The sequence below is a fragment of the Poecile atricapillus genome, chromosome 5 (assembly GCF_030490865.1).
Source record: "Poecile atricapillus isolate bPoeAtr1 chromosome 5, bPoeAtr1.hap1, whole genome shotgun sequence".
In the NCBI taxonomy this organism is placed as follows: domain Eukaryota; kingdom Metazoa; phylum Chordata; class Aves; order Passeriformes; family Paridae; genus Poecile; species Poecile atricapillus.
Window position 1 is genome coordinate 22,005,588 of NC_081253.1, and position 16,979 is coordinate 22,022,566.

General features: G+C 42.3%; 1 protein-coding gene across 1 annotated transcript in view; it reads left to right on the forward strand.

The window, feature by feature from the left end:
* The first annotated feature begins 8,484 nt into the window (after positions 1-8,484).
* The window catches only part of MTX2 (metaxin 2), a 31,640-nt gene continuing 23,145 nt past the window's right edge, over positions 8,485-16,979 (forward strand). Inside the window, exon 1 of the mRNA XM_058840104.1 lies at positions 8,485-8,640. Coding sequence (XP_058696087.1) covers positions 8,601-8,640 — 40 coding nt within the window. The 5' untranslated portion in view covers positions 8,485-8,600. The remainder of the gene's footprint in view (positions 8,641-16,979) is intronic.

Sequence of the window (16,979 nt, forward strand, 5' to 3'; positions counted from 1 at the left end):
AACCCCAAAAATTTGGGCCTGAAACCCCAAAAATTAGGGATGAGAACACCAAAAATTTGGGCCTGGGACCCCAAAAAATTTGGGATGAGAAGGGTTAGGGTAGGAAACCCAAAAATTTGGGCCTGGAACACCCAAAATCTGAGTCTAGAACCCTGAGTCCAGAGCCTTGAATCCCAAAGTCTGAGTCTAGAACCCGAACTTAGAACCCCCAAAACCCGAGTCGCAAACCCCGAGTCCAGAACCCCAAAACCTGAGTCCACAACCCTGAAGCTCTGAGTCTGGAACCCCAAATTCTGAGTATGGAACCTGGAAATTCTGCGTCTAAAAGCCCAAAAATTTGGGATGAGAAGGATTAGGGTAGGAACCCCAAAAATTTGGGCCTGGAACCCCAAAAATTTGGGATGAGAACACCCAAAATTTGGGATGAGAACATCAAAAATTTGGGATGAATAGTGTTAGGGTAGGGACCCCAAAAATTTGGGATGCCTGGAACCCCAAAAATTTGGGAATAAAAGGGTTAGGGTAGAGAACCCCAAAAATTTGGGCCTGGAACCCCAAATATTTGGGATGAGAATGCCCAAAAGTAGGGCCTGGAACCTCAAAAATTTGGGAAGAGAAGGGTTAGGGTAGAGAACCCCAAAACTTTGGGCCTGGAACCCCAAAAATTTAAGATAAAAAACCCAAAAATTTGGGCCTGGAACCCCAGAAAAAAATTTGGGATGAGAAGGGTTAGGGTAGGGACCCCAAAAATTTGGCCCTGGAACCCCAAAAATTTGGGATAAGAACCCCAAAAAATTGGGCCTGGAACCCCAAACACTGAAAATAAAAAACCCCAAAATTTGGGCCTGGAACCCCCAAAATCTGTCTCTAGAACCCCGAAACCTGAGCCTTGAATCCCAAAGTCTGAGTCTAGATCCCGAACTTAGAACCCCCAAAACCCAAGTCGCAAACCCCGAGTCCAGAACCCCGAAACCTGAGTCCACAACCCTGAAGCTCCGAGTCTGGAACTCCAAATTCTGAGTATGGAACCTGGAAATTCTGCGTCTAAAAGCCCAAAAATTTGGGATGAGGAGGGTTAGGGTAGGGACCCCAAAAATTTGGGCCTGGAATGCCAAAAAATTTGGGATGCCTGGAACCCCAAAAATTTAAGATAAAACCCCAAAAATTTGTGCCAGGAACCCCAAAAAATTTGGCCCTGAACCCCCCCCAAATTATACAGAGTCTAGAACCCCCAAACCCGAGTCTAGAACTATAGAACCCGAGTCTAGAACTATAGAACCCGATCTAGAACCCTAGAATGCGATCTAGAACCCGATCTAGAACCTTAGAACCCGAATCTAGAACCCTAGAACCCGAGTCTAGAACCCTAGAACCCGCTCTAGAACCCTAGAAGGCGATCTAGAACCCGATCTAGAACCTTAGAACCCGAGTCTAGAACCCGCTCTAGAACACTAGAACCCGCTCTAGAACATTAGAACCCGATCTAGAACCCCAGAACCCGCTCTAGAACCCCAAAATTCTAGTCTAGAACCCCAAAGATCCAAGTCTGAGACCCCGAAACCCCCGAGCCTAGAACCCCAAAACCTGAGTATGGAACCTTGAAAATTCTGAGTCTGGAACGTCAAAATTCTGTGTCTGGAAGCCCAGAACTCCGAGTCTAGAACCAAAAAAACGGAGTATGCAACCTCGAAAATTCTGCGTCTAAAAGCCCAAAAATTTGGGTTGAGAACTGCAGAAATCAGCCTGCAATTTGTATCCTAAAGTCTTCATCAGCTGCAGCCTGAGTCTCACCAGTGGCCACATGACGTACAAGCAGTGTTGCCAATCGCTCACATTTGCTGGATTTGTCTCAGTCTCAGGGCTTGTTCTGCATTGGTCCTCTTTGCATCGAGCTCTGCTGATAGTTCAGGCAGACTGGCCATCTGACTCACCACTGCAAGTCTTCTATACCAGCATTAATTTAACTAAACACATTTACTTCTAACCATCTGACTAAGAAGGTTTCAGATCCTAGCAACATTATTCTTGTAACTTTTGCCAGCCTCCAGGGAATTGAGAGGAAGTAAAGGATTTGGAACATCATGCATACACATGGCTGCTAGCTGGACTAGGCTGGAATTTAGCTGGATTAAGTTGAAATTTAGCTAGCCTGTGCTCTCTGCACACTTACGTAAACTGAATACGGCTCATGTGGCTCAAAATATTTCTCAACCAGGCATTCCTTTTCCATGTCCCAGTGTACAAAAAAAATTAAAAGTGCATCTTATTTGCAAAATGTTCTGAAATCATTGCTGCACAACTTTTTATTTCTGCTTGCTCTGTCTCTACAAAGACCAAAGAAAACAGCTGGTGCTTTTCTCACATCCTTCTCCTGGTGCCAGGAAAAGGATCCATCTGATCTGCCACATCTCCTCACAAATCTCAGGAGGTACTCCGCCTCACCAACTCATACCTACAACCAAAAAGACCATGTGTTTTTAATGTAATACATTCAAGTTATTTCAGTCAGCATAATTTCTTTTTCCTCACCACAGTTGTACCCTGGGGAGAAACTATGTCAAGTATGAACTTCTACAGCTGTAATGAAGATATGGAAAAGCTTTTCTTGTTCTTTTTATGGAACAAGGCAATGATTTTAGATAGAATAGGTTCAAACTTTGAAGTTTCTGCTATGTTGTATCTACTGAATCAGTTTGCAGCCTCCCTTAAAAATACAGAATGGCACTCTGATGATCAGGTTATGTGTCTAAACTGGAGGTGTTGGAAAAAAGAAAACAACCCCACTAGAGAAAACTTCTTATTTATGAGATACATGGGGGAAATGATTCAGAAAATAAAGTCACTTCCATGTAAGCTTTTTAAAAGAGATTTCCCATCTAGAGGTAAAAAATTTATAAAAGAACATTCAGCTCTGCAGCATTTAGCTGTAAAAATGGAAGAGTCAGTATAAACAATGGGTTGCTTCTATGAGGACTAAGTAATCAGGCAGGACCAGTCACAACTCTTTTGCTGAAGTAAAATGAACAGCATGAAAAGCCAAGACCTAAGCCCCATCCTGGCTCAGCTGAGACGGCATTCACGCAAGATCAACAAGGTTCATGTCCCTACTCCTGCACGTTGGTCTCCCTAAGACACACCCCAGGGACACAGAGGTTGAACGAGATGGCTTGGATCTGATGAATTCTCTACCAAACTTTCTTCTCAGGTGTTCTAAGAGTTCTACACACATGACTGATGACAGGGTTTTGTAGGTGGGTCTTGCTCCCTCTCCTTTCCTTAGATCTTGTAAACGGTTTGGTTTTATCCTGGTGTGGAATAGCAATACATTCTTAATCTCAAAAATCTTTCGGGACAAGGCAACCATTTCCTGCCCAGCTCTACAATAATTCACAGCACATCCCTCTTACAGTGTGTCGCAGATAAATAATTCATTGCAGCTGCCTCTTCCCTCCATGCAGGGTAGGCAGTTTTGATCATTACCACAAGAAGAAAGAGAAAGTGCTTTCTTTCTATCCTGGCCTTCAGAAAAGGATTAAGACCCTCTCACAAAGAGCTTTGATGAATTAATAAACTTCCTCAGTATTTGCTTTGCTTGTCCAGAAACTGAATTCAATTGCACCTCCTTAATTTTCCAGATAACATCTGTAGAGTTTGAGAAGACTTGCTCAACCAGTGCCTACAGTCAAACTGTGAATCATTATTCTTATTTTCATTAACAGATGGATCTGGATTTTGCTACAGTATGAGCTACACAAATATCAGGATTAACCTGACAGATTACAGACATTGCTACTGCAAGCTGGAGTCATGATTGTTGCTTTGACATTTGTGCCATTTTGACAATGCAGTCCAGATCCATGTTTTAAGAAAGACTTGTTGGTATCTGGTCAACTAGGGATTAAAAAAGATAGACAAGTATGAAAGCAGCCTGTTAACACAGGTTAACCAAGGAAACCACAGGCAGAGCCTGACAGGAAGAGTAGAGGAAGGCAGAATGGACTGTGCAGTTGTCCAGGCAGGGAAACAAGGACGATGTTGTTGTCTCCCTTCTGGAAGCTCCTGCTTGCAGGTCCCTCTGATCTGAGATTTTGTTTAAAAGCCAATTCTGAATCCATAAAGCAGAAACTGTGTGAAACCTGTCGCTGTTCATCCACCACTGGCATGGAGAAATAAGCTCCATGGGCAGTTGAGACACTGTCATGGTCCTGGGCCCCAGCTGGGACACCCTCCCCTCCAGTGGTCCAGTGGACTTAGTCAGAGCTCAGTCCAGGTCATTTGCATACCCATGGCTCCTCCTTATTTGGACTCTGACCTATGAGCTGATGTCCCTGTCCCTGTGGAGGTGCCTGATGCCCTGGGCTGAGAGCACTGGGATGGGCTGTAGAGGCTGTGCCCTGCCCACCTGCAGAGCTCTTCTGGGAAAGCTCAGATAAAGCTGGGAAGATCAAGGTCTGACTTCAAGATCTCAGCTATTTCAGAGCACAGAGCAAGCTTCCTCAGCAGCTGCTGGGAATGACAGGGATATGCAAGAGCCTAGGGGCTGGTAACGCCTTCAGTGAATAAAATAGTGACGTCTGGGTTTCTGCACAGCTGCTTTGATGTCCGCTCAGTGCAGCTGCAGGGATGACAGATGTGCTAAAGTAGGTCTGGCACCCCTGAAAAATCTCACCCTGCTGAATAAAAGAATGCAGAAAAGGAGGGGAGAAAAGGAGAAGAGAATTATTAATCAAATGGCTTTCATACAGTTTGTGATTCCCTGTTTGCTTTCAGAAATGCTATTTTGTATCTCTTAAAACTCTAATAAACCCTTCCTATCTTCATGTAGGTTACTGGAAAATGCATCAGCATTATTTTGTTTGTCAATTAAGTGTGCAGTATCTTCCTTAAGTGTGAAGTGATTAATGTTAATACTCTGAGTATTGCATTTTTATAGACATGTTCCTAGAAATCATACCTTATCTTGTTTACACAACAATTAGACCCTTTTGAGCGTACCTGATTATGAAAATAAGAGAATACTGTCAGCAGCGTGCAATTCATTTTATTAGTATGAAAATCTATTGTAAGGACACCTGAACTTTCATAAACCCAAATTTATTTCTTACTCCATCAGGGACACTACCACAAAACATACACGTCAGCTTCCCAAGGAAGTGCAATCGAGCTACAGAGGTTAGTTTGACCTCAACTTTGAGTTCAGGTTCCATATAAAATGGTATCTCCTTAGTAAACTTACAGGACTATGTGTGTAACTGAAAAAAACTTGGCCCATGCTTGAGTAGTTTTGGCACCAGTCCTTATACTGAAGAATAGATTGAATGAAATGGTTGATAGGCAAACATTTGCCTTAAAAGTATACCAAATGTCCTATTAGATCCATTTGATCATGCTAGTCCAGATTAATCTGGTTTTGTTGGTCTGTGTGCTTTGCCAGACTGTTTAGTGTACAGAGAACCTCTGGCATGAAGTCATGCTAAAACCACCCTCCTGCTGCTGCCTGGCACTGGATGTGTTGGCAGGGAAGGACTTACTCAAGTCTTCCTTCATTGTAGAGACTTCCAGCAGCCATAATAGCTCTTTAAAGACACTGACAGGCAGCATTATGCTGAGCAGCCCCCAGGATGCCCTAAGTTACACCAGAGGGGCAGCCTGGCTGTGGGCCAGGCAAGGAGAAGGCATTTCAGTGCTGGTTTTTTTCCCCCCATGTCTCTCTACTGCTTGGCCTTTTCTCAAAACTCCAGCTGTACCACACAAGCAGTCTTCAGACACTTCACCCATACACAAAACTTCTGCACAGTTCTCTTTGACAGAACCATTGCTAATTGAATCTATGACTCTCAGCACTCCTCCTGTGTCCTGGAAAAGCCTGACTTGTTAGAGACCTGCTCCGTGGAAATACAGAGCAGTGTTTTGGGCAGACATCCCCAGTTGTGCACTAAGAAAGTGCTCTGATGAAGTCTGTTGAGCAGCATGTGGCCCGAGCTTCTTGTCTTGGGATGAAGAAAGGTTATACTGCAACACAGATCAATTCTGCAGTGTCCTCAAGAGTTCTCTGAAGAGGAATATTTGCTATCAGTGTTAGGGTGATACAATACTCTTGTATCGTCCTTAAACTGGACTTAGCCCATAACGTGCTTCATGAACTTGAGAACTGCAAGACACCTAACAGCGTTCTCAGTTTTGAAGAAACTAATTTAATTGCCTTCATTTTCTGGTGATTTGTTTAATCTTACCTACTGTCATCATATGTGTAGCTAGACTGTAATTTGAATGGCCAATAATAGTGTTACAAAGCAAACAGCTCGAAAAAATGCACAAGACCAAAAGCCTTTTGTTGTGATCTCACAATTCCTTTTGTAAAATATTCCTAACAATTGTATTGGCAAAGGACTCATACTGCAGATAAAGATATGCACTATTGCTAGCCACACGTTTTGTAAAATATTATCAGAGAACAAGAGATGTTAAAAGTTGTCTAAATAATATTAAGGGAACTAATAAGAACAGCTGTTTTTTCCTAGGCAGAATATGAATCCTATTCAAGTTCCATTCCATTTAAAACGTAATGTATGTATATGTGTCCTAGTCCTGTTTCACCCGTGGACAGTTTAAGCCTAGCAATTAATAAATACCTTGCAGGGTAAAGGCAGCCCAGTGCAGAGATGGGCTATGAGAAAACTGAACTCCATCTTTTTGGTGTGCCTGTGTAAACACCCCTCAAAAAGGTCTGACCTTCTGAAATGCAAAGCCCAAGGGACAGTGAAATTCTGCTTTTAGTTTCCCTTGAAAACCCATCTGAAAGCACATCCTACTCTGCACCGAAATCAGAGGGGCCAGCACCTTGAGATCTGCTATGAAGCCTTTAAAATCCAGGGAAGCTAGGGAGCTTTCCATGGCATGGAGCAAGAATTACCAGGAAGAAGTTTTTTAATGGCAAGGCCATCTGAAGAAACAATTCGCATGCAGATCGTGCAGGAAGCCAGGCTCGCGGGAATGATGCATTTCCTTGGAAAGCTGGAGGAGACAGGCCTATTGAATAAAGTTGAAGGTGGGGATGCAGTTAGTTTCATTGCTCCCACCTATTGTCCTTGGAGATCTCCCTGGAGGATTTCCTACAAGGTACTCTGCTAAAACAGTCCTTTCAGTGGGAGCACAGAGGAGGACTGGGAATGTGGAAACAATACTGCCCCAATCTCCTGTCCCAGAGACAGAAGCCTGAGCGTCTGTGTTCCGCCACTTGTTGGAGGCATGGCCTTAGCACCACTCAGTTTTCCTCCTGTTTTGGCTAATTGTTTGGTTTTGGCAGCAGATTTCCGCTGATATTTATTTGTTCAGACTTGCTAGACAACTTCCTAATTTTTGTTCCTTGATTTAGTTTATAACATCCACCTCCATTTCTGCAGATAACTTCTTTGCATCAAACTGAGCTCTACAAAGAAACATTTTTTAATTGGCTGCTAATATATGGATTTGGCTTAGCTTATCCCTAATTCAAACTCAGCCTTTTGCCCCATGGCTTGTTTTTTTAGCATTCTAAGTACAGCTGATGATGAAAGGACTCAAATAGCACAAACCAGCTTAATTTAGAATCTTGCAATCTTTTAATACAAAGCTACTCAGCTTCTCAAGACTTCTCAGAGTTTATGTAATTTCAATGCTATTCAACTTACAGCTGTAATTAGAAATTAAGCTTTCATCAGCACTTAAGAATAATCAGTTCTCTTCCACATCACTGTCCTCAGACCATTGTTCCAATGTATCTACTGGCTCTTCTGTTGCTACTGCTCTAATAGCATGCTTCCACTACCATGTGAAGAATAAACTCAATATATTAATGTGAAGAATGATTCAATAGTGTCACCAGAGGGGTTTCACATTACTTTACAAACATTAATATATGTTTATATGCCATGTCTTCTGTACATAAAATATTTAAGATTTTACAAGACCGAAATGTTGTGCTGTCCTTCACAGTAGAGTGAGTCATATTTGATAAAATGAGGTATTCTAATTCTTACTAAAGTATGGCTAAAGAAATGATGATCACAAGGGACTACAAGATAATGGAACAAGTAATTCACATATCCTTTATCTTCTATGCTATCAACATACTGGGTATGTAATTTTATAGCATTTTCCAACACTTAAGCAGCCTTAGTATTACAGAATTAAGACCAAGAAATTTATGGTTGCTTAGAGGCAAGGTGTACATTCCAAAAAGCAGAGTTTGTCTTCTGGGATTAAGACTCCCGGTTTGGGACGAAGGAAAGGCGGCTGTACCCTTTAGATCTAACCCATAGTCCCCGAGACGCTCCGGGAAGCCTTTGGGAGTTCCGTTCCCCTGTGTCTAAGGGCGCAGAGGCTGAGCGGGCAGTGCCCCGCCGGGAGTTCCCGGGGGTTTGCCCTCCGGCTGGGACAACAGAGGGGAGCGGCTGTCGCTCGCCGGCCGCGGCGCTGGGAATTTCCCCTCGGAGAACCGCCAGGCCCCGGCGGCGTGCCGCGGGCGGGGGAGCCGCGGGCCCCGCCCCGGCCCCGGATGCAGTCGCTGCCCCGCCGGCCGCGCGGAGCCCAGTTCCTGTGCGTGCCCTCGGCCGCCCGACATGTCGCTGGTGGCCGAGGCCTTCGTGACTCAGCTGGCCGGTGAGGGGCGGGGGCGGGCGGGACGCCGGGGCCGTGCCGGGCACCGCGCTCCGAGCCGCGGGGTGAGGGCGGCGGCGGCGGCGGCGCCGAATTCCAGGCCTCAGTCCCCGGGGTGACTCCTCGGGATGGGGCCGCGGGGAGGGAGGGAGGGAGGGAGGGAGGAGGCTGTGGTGGGCTGAGGGCGGGCCGCGGTGCCGGACGGAGCCCGGTCCCGCAGGACGGGGACAGGTCGCTCCGCACGGCTCCTCAGCCAGCACTGCCGTGCGCCGCCACCAGGTCCCCTCCTCTGTGGGCTCCCTAACCCTGTGCCGGGCCGTGTCGTTACTTTCATTTAATAACTTCTTCTTTGAAACTACTTAATTTTCTTCAGTGGTCCAAAAACCCGCGTCGTGTTTATACTTCTGGCGGCTGGCGAGCTCGGTGCCCTGCCCATGGGCCGCAGGTGTGCTGTGGGCCCGGAGTCTCCGCGGGGAGCCCCGGGACCTTTGGTACCTGCCAGTGCTCCCTGAGCCGCTGCAGCTGCGCCCTCTGCGCTGGCCGTGACCTTGAGATAAAACACAAGTGTGCGTCATGTGGAGTTATTTAGCAAAAAATGCTACTAGTATGCTCTTAAGGAAAAACAAAACAATCCAAAACGTGGATCTTAGATAATGCCTGGCTAGGAAGTTCAAAGCACAGTTTGAAATGCTTGAAATAAACGCCTTGGTCAATTTCTTCTTTCTTAGTCCCTGTTCTTGATGCAAACTCCCGGACAATAAATACTGCAGGGGAACAGCATGTTGATGATGATTAATACTGACCTGTTGAGGAGGATGCTGGAGCATCCTCAGGAGCTGGGTCTTCAGCCACTTGGTAGAGGCCTCAACATAAGAATCTGAGTTGGATTCTGTATTATGAATATACCCTGACTTGTAGGTCACGTGAAGGTGATTGGTCTTCGCTCGGGGTCTGTAGAGGTACCCACAGACAAGCTTCAAAGTTGTGCTGGCCTCTTGAGTTGGCAGTTGCTAATACATAGATGTTAGCAGAAGCCACGCATATGTTCTGAGGGCCAGAGCCCTGGATCCTTGGGATGTGGAGAATATGGTGCCATTTACTTTATTCCTTTATGATCTCTTTAATATATTTTATTTATATTGTGAAATACAAGGATAGTGACATACCTGAGTAGATCTTGATTGTCTCAGTGCTCTGTAACCTTTATCAATATTCTACAGTGACAGCTTGCTAATACTTATTTTTTCTGGGATTACAAGTACAAACTCAGGACTATACTGTATGTAGGCATCTCATTGCTCTCTTATTCAAAAAGCTGTTGTTTCACAGCTTGAAAAGCAGTTATGTGCCTTAAAAATAAAAGATACCTTTACCAGTGGGTCATGACCTTTGTAGCTTTGTCTGTATTAAGCACCAGGTCCAGACTGAAAGTAAGTAATGTCAAAATTGCTCATTTTGTTCATATGAAGGATTTTTCAAATTAAAAGAAGGTTAACCAGGATCTTGACCCATACCCGCCACACATCTAGATTTCCTGAGATGTTAACACATACATAACACAGACATAGGGAGTATTTCTTCTGGTACTAAGAAGATCCAAATATCCCCCAAATCTAGGAATATTTGTGAGGAAGAAAAATGGTGTATCTGCAAGGAAAGAATACTGCTTAACAATGACACTTTTTTTTAATAGCATCTTATCCCATATCTGTGGTTGTGAATGGTTGAGAATTTTTTCCAAAAATTAAATTTCATTGGCTTTTCATTGGGAGTCCTGTTCATGAAGATGTTCCTTTGTCATAGCAGTTGCAATGAGCTTCTGTTGCTCTTAACATACAACAGCTACAATGCATGGGTCCTTACATACAAGTATTTAAGACAATCAGTTCAGCATAATTTGTTTTCTAGAAATGTTTTAAAGGCTGAGGAGAGGGTTTTAGTAGAGAAGAGGATGATAACTTTCTTTTACACACCAACTTTTTGTGTATGTATTTGAATATTTTTTTTTAAAGTACCACCTATCTTCACCTTACCTGTGTCTTACGCATTCACTTTCACTGTCTCAGTACAAACTGAAACACAGAAAACACCATCTGAATGTAAGAATAACTTTTTTCAGTGTGAGGATGATTTGACACTGAAGCAGGTTGCTCAGTGCAGTTGTGGAGTCTCCATCCCTGTAGGAGAGTGGGGATGGGCAACCTGCTGCAGCTTACCGTGGGCATCCCAGAAATGTCTTCCAAGCCCAGTGGTTCTGTGCCCATCAGTTCTCAGCCTGCTTGCAATGCTGCAGTAATTCAGCATCCTCTCTGTGCAACAATGCAGGGCACAGCCTGCTGCTCTGACGCATTAGTGATTAAATACAAAGTGATGACTGAGTTACCTGTGTGCAGTGTAATGCTTGCATTAGTGGCATTCAGCCATTTGTTCATTCAGAAATGTAAAGAGGTTGATATTATGTCTCAAGGAATAATAAACAAATATTTCCACAGCTTCATAAAGTGCAAGCATTCATGAAAAAGAAGCATCACAGTTTAAATCATCCATTTCTAAACTGTAGAAAATATTAATTGAATAATATGGTAGAGAATTTATTTAGAGTAGTTCAGCATCAATCACATATTAACAGGATAGGAAATGAATGTTTATACTGTAAGAAGAATTAGAGTGCCAGCTTTCAAGTGGTCTACAACATTAATCTTTCTAGCACTAGTAGTTTTGAGAAGCTGACTACTCAAATAATCTCTAAAAGACTTGAAAATACATTTAATTGATCACTAAATTACTCAATATGCTTTATTCCCCGCGCCCCCCCCCCCCCCCCCCCCAATACCTTAGATTTAGGTCAGTGATCAAAAGAGAGAAAATAATAAATGTTTGTGTTTTGAACTCTGGAAAATGACTTTTGTTTATTGCTGTTATGTCCAAGGGTCTTAGGCTGGTTTAATACTAAATTTTAAGGGCAGTGAATGCAGTGTGAAAGGCAGGTGCCCTTCTGCCGTGAGGTATTTGATGTTCACAGTGAGTCTCCCTCCGGTGCGGCGTGCCAGAGTACAAATAAATCTTGACATGCATGTTTTATGTATTGAGACAAGCTTCAATCTGGCTGAGAAAAAATTCATAGGCCACCCAATTCTGACCACCTAAATTGTTCCCACACATAAAGATGCGATATTTAAACTGAGTATGCATTTTGTGCATCAAAATGCACATGGGTAAAGGTTAGCGCTTACTCCATGTGTAAGATGAACAGAACAGTTATTCTTGCTTGCAATAGGTTGTTGGCAGCAGAGATTGTTTAAGCCTGCTGCAGAAGTTCTTGTAGTGAAAAATTTCAGTTTGTTTGAAAATATCAAATTTGTCAGGCTATGTGATTTTATCTTACAGTGCTTTTTACATGTGTGCTTTTCATTTGGTAATCAAGCTGAAAGGAATGCCTTTTAACTCCTGTTCAGTTTCAATATGCAAGTTTCTTATGTTGCTCCTGCCAAATTATGCTCAGACATGTTTCATGACTTGATTTGGACAATCCTTTGAGTGGATTGCTTATCCAGTTTATCTTTTTAGGTCAGGGAAAGCATTACTTTCACAATTATTGTAGTATAGTACATATTTCATTTTGAAATATTGTTATTTCTTGTTTTTAAGCAGCAGCATAATTACAGTTTATAATAGAGCATGCTTCTGTAATTGTTTCTGTCTCCATTAAGACAGAAAGACTGTAAAGCAGTCTTTCTCTAATCAGCATTTTATTGTTGCATGTTTTCTGCTAAAATGATGTCTTCTTTTCTCATTACAGAAATGAGATTGCTCTAGAAATAACATTAACAAAATTAGTAAACCAAATGTAGCACCTATTTTGATATTGTCCAGTCTGAATTTCAAGTAAACTTTCATTGGCTGATGAACCATGACGAGTGGCTTGGATGAGAGTGCTGTTTTGGGGCCTCGGTTCAAGAGGTCATAGAAAAAAATAGCAAATCATGAGAATGACTTTGGAAAGGAATCAGATTTTTCTTCTCTTTCTCACTCCTTTTTTCTCCCTGGTCCTTGGATGCTCTGTTGTCTGACTGTCCTTAGGCATTAATCTGGTCTGTTCCTGTAGGTTTGGACCAGGTGAGTCACTTTTTTTCCAAACAAGAATAAATGCAAGAGCTTGGTTGCTGTTCTTTGCTCTAGTTGAACAGGCATCACATGTTGTACACTGCTGGGCATTTTCAGCTGTCTCTTTTGAAAGTCAGTGAGAAACTACAGCTGCATGCAAGCCATGGTGACGACAGAGAGAAAGTACACACCATACTCTCAAATTTTTATTTCCTTTAAATTCTAGTCTTTAGTTATTAAGAAGATGACATAGATATCACATGAACATAGATGTTTTAATACAAACTGGAAGAAGTTATACGTAGTAATAAAACACATGAAAAGCTCAGGAGGTATTGGAAACATCAAAGGAAAAAATTCCAATGATGCTGCAAAGAATGCAGGAAAAGTCTCATTGGGGTGGATGGGAGCTCAGCTAAAAAAATTGGTTTGTACATACTGTATTAGAAAGTAAAAATGCTGAGAGATGGGAATTTTTACAGTTCTGCCTTCTAGCTGTGGTATAATGACAGTGAAGCCAATGTAATGTTTGCATTCCTAGCAAGAACTTTCAAAGCTCAGCTGCGTGTGTGTTTCTTTTTGCATGTGAATGCCATGTTGGAGAAACTCTGGATGCATTGAAGTGTTCTCACTGAAAGCCTTGGAAAGGAAATGAAGGAGACTGAGGGTATGATGAAGAGAACAGGATAAATGTTTTCAGGTTTTGAAGCAGGGAGTCTGCAGTGTTTCCCAGAGGTGAGGGAGAGCGTGAGAGGTGCTATGACAAATACCACAGTCTGGTTTGGGCTGACTTAAACACTTGGAGCCCTAAAGCAGCATCTTCCCCCTTGCTAGCAGCAACACTTGTCCAGCTGCACCAGTGCTAACTGTATTTCTACCCTGCAGAGCTCTCTTGCCTGGAGATCTCAGCTCATCTTGCACCTTTGCAAGACTGGTGCTGCTGTGCTTAGGACTGTGGGCAGGATAGGGAATGAGACAATGAAGGGGAGCCTTAATGGAAGGCCAGAGGGGCCAGGGCTGGGTGAGCTGGAATTGTGTGTGGGAAGCAGCTTTTGGAGTAGGTATGGGATACTGAGGTCCTGTCTGGTGGGACAGATGTGTAGGATTTCTGTTGAGGACCGGAGCAGAGATGCTGTGGATGAGAAGGCAGGGAGCTCCTTGGGGCACTCTCAGAAGTCATGGCTAGATTGCCTGCCAAACATCTTTAGGGGAGAAAGAGTTCAGACTGCCACAGAAAAGAAGAGTCAATCTAGGAGAGCTTTCAAAGGAATGATTTAAAAATGTACATATCTACAAATGTAGATGTCATGGCTAAGAAATGCCTCAGTCCAATAAGGCATTAATAAGTATCTGTCCTGCTCTTCACAGCTCCTGTGCTTGAAATTTGACTTACTGGGTTAGGGCCAAAGAGGAGCAAGGGAGTTAAGCAGCACAAAGGGAAGGGATTGATTTAGAGACCTACAAAAAGCTAATTTTAAGAATTACAGAGCTTTTTTGAGATGGAGCATTTATGCTGAATATCAGAAATAAGTAAAATAACTCCAGCTTGTCAGGACTTTATAAATAAGTCTTTTGAGATCATTTAGCTGGCACACTCTCTGATTTTTCTGAAGAAATCCAGATGTTGATTTAGGAACAACTTTTATTTATGGATTTGATTTTGTTGAGATGTTTTTGGCCTCGTCTCCTGTGGCCTGCCCTTGCAGCAAGAGTGCTAAGCACCCTAGAGGACTGAACCACAGATGTGTACACTCTTGAAAGTCAACTCAAAGACAGTAACAGAATTGGGCTAATGCTTAAATACATGCAATTAATATCTTTATTGGAGGGTGAAGAATCAGATTATGTCATGTTAAATGGCTGCTGCAGTAATGTTTCATGCTGACTCTCTTAGTGGTACAGCTACAGGAAACTCAAGATTGAGAATTGCTGCTGAGATTGAGTCTTTACATTGACTATCTGCTCAGTCAATAATTACTGAACAGTCATGTTTTATCTGAATTGTAATATCTCTGTAGAGGAGGCCAGGGACAGATTTAAGCAAATGATGTAATTATTTGATGCATGATTTAATGCATAGTGTTTAACCAGTGTGAAAGTTGGTTTTCATTTGGCAAGGCACAATGAAACATGTTTTGGTCCTTTGTCAGCAGAGTAAGTGAGTTGCTGATGCTTTCATTTTTTCTTGGCCCTTGTTAGTTTACAGGATCAGCCAATTACATGAAATTGATGTGTACTCAGTGTGGGTGGGTTGAACTGGTGGGTCTTAAGGAAGCTAATTCACAACTTTCTCATACTTCCTTTATTGATCACTCTTAATGTATGAGATATAGACATTTAACTGCTTTGGTTCCAAAGTGGCTGTAGCTTCACTGTATTAATCAAAATGTACTGCTCCACTTATTTCCTGAACACTAGAAACACATCAGTTCTTCGTGTCTTCTTTTTAAACAATGTATTCCTACTTGACAATACAGATTTGTGTATTAAAATTGTATGAACTGCTTCTTTTTTGATACATTTTAACATTAAGTGTCTTAGAATCCTCCTTCTTTCTGCAGTCTGGGGAATAGCTTTCAATGTGTTTTTCTTTTGGTTACTACATTTAGGACATTGTGGTCCCTTCCAACTCAGAATATTCTGTGATTCTCTGATAGTGAGCAGCAGGTCCCCATTGTATCAGCAGTCTTTGGAAACCAAAAACGGTAACTTTTCCTGCTGGTTGTTGTAATATTTGCTTCATGATGTTCAGAGACATGTAAGTAATATTGTTGGATATAGATGTTGCCCACATGTAAGACTGAAATTCTTTTTAGTGTTTACTCTTGTGAGAAAGCAGTTTTGAGAATCCTCATTATATTTTAATCAAATCTGTACCTAGGGAGAGGCTAAAGGAAACTATGTGAAAATAATGTGTAAGTTAATCTCTCCAGCTGTAATACTGCAATCAGTGATTCAGATTAATGCCAAGTATTTTTGTTTGCTTGTTTTTAATAGAATATATCTTCCCTCTTGGCTTCTGTAGCAGGCCTTTAATGCCATGTGAACCAAACTGGTAAATACAGATGCTTTAGCTTTCCTCCTTTTTTATGTAAGTTTAATATCAAAGTATTTAAGAAAAACGTAACAAAAAGGAAAGTGATCCATGCAAATGTGTTGATTTTAGAGAAGGAGTAGTCTTTATTTTTATATGATCCATAACAACTTCATAACATTTCATGAAATTGCTGTGTCTAAGAAGGTCAAATATTCCCAGGTCCTAGCCTTGCCTACACAACAGTGCACAGTGAACTGTATGGAAGAGATCGTTACTCAACTGAATACTGCACTTACAGAAAAAGAAAGTATCAAGGAATAAATTGGTGGCACACTGAGAATATAGTAAATTTCAGTTTAGAGGCGATTAGGGGCAGAAATTATCTTGATTTACTATTTATTAGCCTTGATTCCTATTAGGCATAGGCTACTTTTATAACAGAAAAATATTTCACTCTGCATTGCCTTCCAAAAATCTTGTCCCAACAGAATTCTGTAGTATTGCTGAGAGCTGGGAACAGCCTGATTTCAAGTTGAGTGTTTTCCCAAAACACTTTTAACTTTTTGATGACTTAATTTCTCATTCAGGAGGGAACATCTTGATGCCTGGGTCTAGAGGTCTCTGGCTTTTATAAGTGGCTGGTATTCAAGAGTGCCACAGTTTGCCAGCAAGCTGAACTAGTGGCAGACTACAGGGCAAATGACACTGCCTACCCTACTACTGAAACTGGCTATTCATACTAGACCACTGAAGTGGCTAAATTGTTGCTTAGCATATTCCACAATTTAACATGCAAAGTATTTTGTCTTCTCACTTTGACAGTCAGAGTCTTATTTTTTAAGTAAGAGGATTAAAGGCATAACTGTGAACCATTGATTTCATTACATCTCTTTCATCATCATGAAGCTGCTTGGGGAAGGTGGATAAAAATTTCCCCTGTACATCCTGGCAGCACTGACACAGGATGAAGAGTTTCCCAGTAATTCAGAGTGAATTCTGAATGTAGAAGTTGAAACCAAGTTTTGTGCACTCAGATTCTGAGCAGCCCAGACAAGGAATTTCTGGAGCTGAGGCACTGTAGAGTGTCTTGGCAATGTGGTGCTTCCTCTTGCACAGAGTTCACTGGGGGAATGTTATGCAGCCTCTCATTCTCTGAATTAAAATTGACCAATGTGCAAATGTAGTTATGTCCTGTTTTGAG